The 8,386-nt window shown below is 28.8% G+C and overlaps 1 protein-coding gene across 1 annotated transcript; it reads right to left on the bottom strand.

Annotated features, from left to right (window-relative positions):
* Positions 1 to 2,461: 2,461 nt before the first annotated feature.
* Positions 2,462 to 7,832, bottom strand: LOC110600169 (60S ribosomal protein L7a-2). Its single transcript, XM_021736938.2, has 7 exons — positions 7,698 to 7,832; positions 6,912 to 6,959; positions 6,566 to 6,767; positions 6,209 to 6,378; positions 3,174 to 3,302; positions 2,968 to 3,060; positions 2,462 to 2,735 (listed from the first exon to the last, which is right to left on the bottom strand). The coding sequence occupies exons 1-7, from the start codon at positions 7,698 to 7,700 to the stop codon at positions 2,604 to 2,606; spliced, it is 777 nt and encodes a 258-aa protein (XP_021592630.1). The 5' UTR covers positions 7,701 to 7,832; the 3' UTR covers positions 2,462 to 2,603.
* Positions 7,833 to 8,386: the final 554 nt, after the last annotated feature.

Below are 8,386 nucleotides of genomic sequence, written 5' to 3'. Positions count from 1 at the left end.
CACCCACCATCTCTCCAGTGCAAACTTTCTTTTCTTTTGTTAAACTGATTTAACGATCTTATCAATAGATAGTTTATGGGTGATAAGTTCCTTTTTTAGAGAGAAAAGGATTAAGAGTTTGGTGTAAATCCAAAGGAATATAGAAAGTCTAATGAATTTCCCGGTAAAAGAACCAAATGATGTTGCTAATATTAGACTGATGATGTGGCCGAAATAGAGCTACGCTATGGTTAGCTAGAACCTGCAAGGAAGAAAATGTGAGGTGGTAGTGGGTGCCCACGGCCGCCACTCTGATGCTCAAGTCAGAATATTAAGAAGAGAGTAAAGTAGTGAATTACTTAGAGCTTTTATGTGAGAGAATAACATACATTTACCTTTGTAATTCTTCTCATTTTATATTGTAAGAAGATGGTGATGAATATAGCATTTCTCGTTTATCCGCAGTGATGTGGCCAGCTGCTTAATAAGGGATATCATCAGTTAATAAGTTAGCAATTCCGTGATTATAGGTGTAATGGAGATACCCTGGGTTATGTCTGCTAATGGTAACTCCGTGCCAAAACTCGCCCATATAGGAAGGGCGAGTCTTGATGATGCACCGAGTATTAAGGTGTCTGGATCTACTTGTCTTTGGGTTGAACCGCATTTTTCACTTACTAAATTTTGGCCACATGGATCTATCTCGTAATGACAGTTTATTGCTTACTTTATATGATTGTTATGTAATATCAAGTCGTTTTTTCTCGTACTGATTCAGAATGGATACGATTGTTATGTAATATCAAGTCGTTTTTCCTTATACTGATTCAGAATGGATACAATTGTTATGTAATATCAAGTTGTTTTTTCTCGTACTGATTCAGAATGAACTAAGTCTGTTGGAGAGTATATTGGCATTAGTGTAGTGAGTGGAGGATGCAAAGTACCAAGTATCCATGCAAGCTATAGATTTTCTGAGTCCTCTATTAGTTTGATATTAATGATTACAAATTACATAGACATAACTTTATATAGGGTTAGCTATGCATAAATAACGTAGATGAATTTAATAACAAAATTGCTATTGAAAATGAATTCAATACTCTCAAGCAGTCATATGCTACTTCATAGGTTAAATACCGAAATATCAAGAAATCTTGCAGTATACTATCAATGATGCTGCGGAGGGTTAAAAACTCAAGATTTATTTATTTATTAATTTTTTTTATATTTTCTTTAAAGCAAGGAAGACAGAATGAAACGGAATGAGTACGAATTATACGAGGAAGACAACGAAACTTCTGGAATTCAAATAAACAACACATTAAATCTAAAATTTCCAATAAACAATATATTAATTTTTTAAAAAAACTAAAAATAAAAGAGTATACATAATTTTGTATTCATAATTTAGTAAAATTTATATATTAATTCATTTATTTAAGAAAAAACAGTTATTTATTACTTGTAATTGAAAAAATAATTCCCATTTTGAAAATTATTGTTAATAATCTTTATTGTATTATTTATTTAAGAAATAACTTCCTGCATTCAAATTACAAAAGCTAATTTATTAAACTAATGAAATTATACAAATAAAATTTGTTAATGAAATAAATGAATCTAAATAAATTTCTCACTAATTTATGATTTTTTTTTAAGTTATAAAAATTAAATAAATGATTTTTCAAAACATAAAGACTATATATAGATTTCAAAAAATTACAAAAATTAAATTATGGTTACCTAAGAAATCCAAATTTTAATATTTAACTAAAATTGTTAGAATAAATGTCTTAAATTTTCTGTATTTCTTTTTATAACAAAAGTTCTATTTTTTCACTTATTTTTAAATAAAAAATAATAGATTTATGTAATTAAATTATATTATGATTTTTATAAACAAAATTGAATAATTATTACTAATTACATTATTGAAAAATAAACAAATTAAAATTTTTATAAAGTAAAATCATATATTTTTATTTTAACTATCCAAGACATGAACATCTTTTACTTATTGTTTCGTTGCGAGCTGTATTCTTGTATTCCATTTTTGGCAGGTGAAATATACATATATAACACTTATGGTTTTCTCATTTTTCATAAAAATATTAAACATGAGAGTTCTCCAATTAGTTTCACGCATTTTCTAACATTTGAAAATTTAGAAAAATTAATCAATTAAAAATATTTTTTAAATAATAAAAAATAAATCTTTAAAAAAATTAAATTTTTTATAACAATTAAAATAATTTTCCATATTTAAATATTTTATTAAAATTTTTCTATATAAATTTATTAATATATTTTATTTTTAAATTAAAATTAAACAATGAAAATTTATTTTATTAAAAAATATTTTCCAAAAAATATTTAATATTCGCAAACAAATGGTACTTCAAAAAAATAAAAATTAGAAAATATTTTTGCACGTAAATCCACAGTAAATGGACCAATGTTCTTCCCCCACAAATCTAAATAAGAGAAAATGGTCAGGTATATCTGATCTACTCCATTAACGAATAGAAGTATACAAAAAAGAAAAACCATAAGATAAAAAAATGCAAAATTCATCATAAGTCCCTCTTCATTGCAACTCTCTTCTCTAGTTCCTAGAACGCTCAAGACATTCTCTGAGCCGCCTCCTTAGCCAAGAGCCTCTCCTTAGCCTTGGTCTTGGCCTGAGACTTGGATCCCATGATGCCACCACCCCACCTCTTCCGGTGCTCATCAAACTTGTCATTGAAGTTGGCCTAATTAATTGAAGATAGTTAGGATGAGAGTTTTGGGGGGGAATTCAGAAATAGGCAGACCATTTGAAGAACAACAGCGATTAAGTTCAAGATAACAAAATTCATATGAAAATCTTCAATTATGAGGATAGTTGTATATCAAATCAGAAAATCATGACATATTCTCTAAGAGCATGATACGAAGAAATTGTTTCACTGTAGTAGTGAAAACACAGACAAGTGCTATTTTTACCTTGACTGCCTCCAAGATCTTGCTAAATTCCAATTTATCTTCATTCTTCACAGATGTAAGGCATAAAGCTGCAGCTGTTTTCTTATGAACAATCTATTTTTTATCATACAAAAGAAATATAAAAAAGTTTATGAACTGTCACTTTCACAAGAAGACTGATTAAAAAAAATATCATTAAACGGATGTAATAAGTGCAGAAAGCTCACCGCTCCAAGTCTTGACTTCCCCTTCACAATTGCATAAGGGACCTCCATTTTCCGGCACAAGGCAGGCAACCAAACAACAAGCTCAATGGGATCAACATCATGTGCAATAACCACTAATTGGGCTTTGTTCTACACATATAATGCAGAGAAGGTCAGAAGAATTAATTATAACATATAGTTGATGGATCAACACTAGGGCTGTGCACGGTTCTTTGGTTCCCGAATAGAAACCGAAAAAGAACCGATGGTATAAGAATCAAACTGTACCGAACCGAATTTATTTAGCTATTTAATTCTGATTCCGGTTCTTTCTCAAGAACTATACTGAAACCATACTAGACCTTTACCGAATTGAACCGTACCGAAGAACCAATTTTATAGACATATTTTTAAATAATTTATAGTGATATTATAATTCTAATATTTTTTCCATAATATATTTTATATACCATATAATTTCAATAAAATTACACATATATAATCGCAATATTATTTAATTATTAAATATTTTTTTACTATTTTATTTAGCCAATTTAGTTAGTTGATTATAGTTTGTTATGTCTAAATAGATTATATATGTAGTATATACACTATCTCCATATTAATATAATTATATTACTAGAATATAAATTACTAAAATAATTATATATATGTGTGTGTGTGTATTTATAATTGTTATTATAAATCTCTATACCAATATAAAATTATTATATGTTTTAGTCATTGATCAATTATTAAAAATTTATAATGATATTTAACCAATTTAGTTCGTTAATTACAGCTTATTCTATTTAAATAGATTATGTTATACACTATTTCCATATTAATAGAATTTATACGAATATAATATAAATTACTAAAATCAATTACTTATATATATATGTATATGTACTTATAATTATTATTATTTCCATATATATATATATATATATATAATTGTTAATTAGATTATATATATTAATAAAAATATAATTTGATAAAATTAGAAACAAAATAAATTAAAATAACTGTAATTATTTTCTTAAAAAATATACTATTTTCAGCTAAACTATGTACTTTTGTCTAAAACTATGTACTTTTGCTATAGGAAACAAAGGAAACTAAATAAATTTACAACATACCAAAGGAATAATAAAAGCTCATTAAGTTGTAGTTAATTTCTTGTGAAAAAATTACAAGAATTTTAAAAGCTCTATTGGGAGTTTTTTTCTCTTTTTCTTCTTCATCTTCTTTCAAGAGTTTAAAAATTGTAATAGTGAAAACTATATTATTTTTAGTTATTTAGAATCTTGATGTATTTTAGATGGGAATACTATATAATATTAAGAATTTTTTATATTATTTTGAAGTTGAAACATAAGACTTATTAATTTAATAGAAATATTTAATTATTTCGATGAAGTTTAAATTTTATTATAGGAATTGAGAACCATGCCGAAAACGTACCAAAACCAAAATCAAAATAAGAACCAATAATAAAATCATATCAAAATTGAAAGCACATGAAACCGTACCAAATATCGATTTCGATTCTAGTTCGAAAAAATTGAAGGAACCGACTTTCGATTCCAGTCCCAATTCCTGCAAGGAACGATACTAGAACACGAATTGCACACCCCTAATCAAACTGCCATAAGCATGCAAGTGCTAACGTTCGGTTCAATTCAAAATCGAATCAAAAAAATCAAAAACCGAATTTTAATAAAAAAATTTAAACCGAACTGAACCAAACTATATATATAATCGAACCGAATCAAACCGATTCATCTCGATTTGGTTTGATTCAATTAATCGGTTCTATCCCTCTCCCAAACTCTCTCTCTCTCTCTCTCTCTCTCTGTGTCCTCTCCTCCTTCACGCTCCAACTATTCCAAATTTCCAATAACACATATCAAACATATAATCCAAAACAAAATTAATATTAAAACTATTTCAATCAATCATCCATATCTATAATGAAAGCAATGTTACAAATGAAACAACATTAAAAAAAGGAGAGAGAGAAAAACAATATTCCAATCACTAAAGTAAAATAACGCTGCAACAAGGATGATGGACTGATGGAGCTGGCACTGGGCAATGTTAGACAAGGAAATTCGACAATCTACAATGGTGCTACGGCCTACAGTGATGCTGTAATGCTGGTTTGGGCTGTGATGGTGCAGAATATTTCTAGTACTACGGAGAGAAAATGGAAGGCTAGATGACTATTAAAAGCAGCAAGAAGGGAGAAAAATGGAGAAAAAAGATTGAGGACGAAGGGAGCAAATGAACGAAGGAAGAAAGAAGGGGAGAGGCGGGCGACTAAGAATAAATGGGTAGAGAAAAAGGTAGGGTTACTAGTTGAAAAGGATGAATATATAGTTGGAAATGGATGACTGAGATTCATTAAAGATGAATGGTTAAGATTAAAAGTAAAAAAATGGTTGAAAAACATGAGATTGAAGGTGGAAGGAATCGAACCTAGTACCTAAATGTTAATGTAAAACACAACTTACCACCACAACATACCACCACAACATACAAGGTAAATGTTAGTTTGTATATTAAATTACATATATATCAGTTCAGTTCGGTTTCATTGAAAAATCTATTTTTAAAACCAAATCAAACCGATATAACTGAAAAATATAAAAATCAAAACCGAACTGAACCAAACCAAATTCTATTCTTTTAAAAACTGAACCAAATTCTCAAACTATTTCGGTTCAGTCGATTTTTTCAGTTTAAACCGAATATTGCACACCCCTAAGTGCTAGTCATTCAATATATAATTAAATCCGTAGCAAAGAGTGAAAAAGTGCAAAAATGAGCATAACCAAACACGTATTTACCAAGAAAACGAGAGATGAAAAAAGAAAAAGGAAAAGATGGAACAAAGCAACCAATCCTGATCTATTTTTCCAAAATATCTTCAACCATTGCCAGAAAAAACATAACCCAAAGCTAAAAGAAAATTTTTTCCGTGCTATGCATTCTAACTTCATTACCTAATAGGCAAGGAACAAGATCATAATAACCATCAAAATGTATACCTGCTCGACGAGATAAGTGACATGGTTAAGTCCATATTTAACAACAATGGGTTTCTTTGATTCCACAGTTTTCCCCTCAGCTTCAGCTTGTGCTCTTTTAACAAGCCTTTCCTTCTTAGCGGCCTTGTCCTCAGGTCTATATTTAAGCAACAATTTGAAGAGTTGCGTAGCTGCAATGAAAAACAATACCAGAAGGCTGGGTTTCAGAAAAGATAATATGTAGTAACCAGGATATTTTAATCATAATAAATTTCAAGCTAACCAACACAATTAGACAATTTATGCAACTTAACACAATTACTGACCATGAAATAAACAGACGACTCGCAAGTTCTAGACTAGTAATAGAAATCTTACCAAGGTTCTTGTCAAGCGTTTTTGTGAACTGGTTAACAGCAGGAGGAACCTTCAAACGTTGCTTCAGAATCCTCCTTTGCCTCTGAATACGAACAACATGAGGCCACTTGACAAACCTAGTTAAATCCTTCTTTGGTGGCAGTGCACCACCAATTCCAAACTGTTTGGGTCGCTTCTCAAACAAAGGGTTAACCACCTTTTCCTGCAAGCATAAATTGAATTACACAAAAAAAAAAACACTCCATTCACATTGCGTAGATAGAACAAATTATTAACCAAGTAAAACTTCAAGTTTTTGCTTAGCTTGTTTTATTCTTCCTTGAGAAAGAGAACTAGGATTACTTACAGGTTTCTTCTTTGCCAGTACTGGGGCCTTAATGCCTCTTTTGGGAGCCTGTGCAAATACATGAATGTGAAACAAAACAGATGGACGAACACAAACGAGAAAAACAACTAAGCAACTAACATACAGCCATACAACTATTCTAGCATTAAGCCATTTTTGTCACCTTCTCAAAATACACAAATAACACTAGCATAATAAGCTTTTAAACATTATTACCACAAAATCAACTCCTACTACCTTTGTTCATCAAACTATCGTTGTAGGATAGAGCAGAATTTCAGCTCTCAAGCAAGTTTAGAACCAGATAATTATCTGATGGCAAAACAATTCCATATGGCACTATGAATTACAACTCTAAAAGTACTATTTTATAAAAATCGCTTCCCAAAAATCTTAGCAACTTGACGGAGCAAAACTACCCAGATGAAATAAAAGATTGGATTACAATATCATAAAAAAATTCAATAGATTGATTGACAAAAAGCATTAAAACTCCCAAAGCAAAAGTAATAAAATGAACCATCTTATCCCACAATACCAATTGAATTAAATACATCACTCAGTATGATATAACATCGTTTCCCACTAACTGCCCATATGAGTGAAATGATTCGGTTTCCAATACTAAACAAATTCAAAGGTTCATCAACAAATTCAGAAAAGAAAAAAAAAATCCAAAACAGATTTGGGGAAAACGAAGTCGAATCATTCTGCACACAATGACAGATAAATTATAGAAGACTGAGTATAACATGGATATGAAATCAGCGAAAGTGTTGATGGTACCATGCGAGTAAAGAGATGCGCAAGATCGAGACCCCTGCTGTCGTACCACGAAATGGGGGTGAAAAAAGCGCAACAGAATTTTGGCTGCTCCCAGGGTTTTATCGAAACCCAAACCCTAAATTATAATTTGCACTTTAGTCCCTTTTCTGTTATTTATTTTTATTTAGCCTGTTACTGTTAACCAACTGGTCTTGGCCGCGCGGAATATTTTTAGAATAAATTATATTTTTAATTTTTAAATTTTTATATAATTAATAAATTGATTTTTATATATTTAAAATTTAATTTTTATTTTATATTGTAATTCTTTCATTTATTATAAATAGTAATTTAAAATTTATAAATAGTTAAATTTTTTAAAATATAATTTTCTTCTTATAATTTTTTTATAAAATCAATTACTAATTTAAAACTATTTGACACCATTGAAGTTGTAATTTTTTTAAAAAATTAAATGAAAAAATCATTTATAAAAATTCTAATGTACAGTTTTAAAATTATATTAAAAAATTCTTATATATTTATTCCATCAACTAAACAGGTATTCATTGATTTTTATACATTTTACAATTAGTTTATTAATAAAAAATTTAAAAAAAATTTGAGATTATACATCAATAAATTATTATAATTAATTGAAATACCATTTAATTTTAAATTATATTAAAATATCCTTATAATTTTTTAAT

This window comes from Manihot esculenta, chromosome 14 (genome assembly GCF_001659605.2).
Source record: "Manihot esculenta cultivar AM560-2 chromosome 14, M.esculenta_v8, whole genome shotgun sequence".
Taxonomy (NCBI): Eukaryota; Viridiplantae; Streptophyta; class Magnoliopsida; order Malpighiales; family Euphorbiaceae; genus Manihot; species Manihot esculenta.
This window is presented reverse-complemented; position numbering and strand designations above follow the sequence as displayed.

What these genes read in the sequence shown, in the direction of transcription:
- LOC110600169 (XM_021736938.2), bottom strand. An exon ending in TACTGGCAAAGAAGAAACCT is followed by an intron (nt 6,768 to 6,911) that starts GTAAGTAATCCT and finishes TTATGCTTGCAG; the next exon opens with GAAAAGGTGGTTAACCCTTT. An exon ending in AACGCTTGACAAGAACCTTG is followed by an intron (nt 6,379 to 6,565) that starts GTAAGATTTCTA and finishes TTTTCATTGCAG; the next exon opens with CTACGCAACTCTTCAAATTG.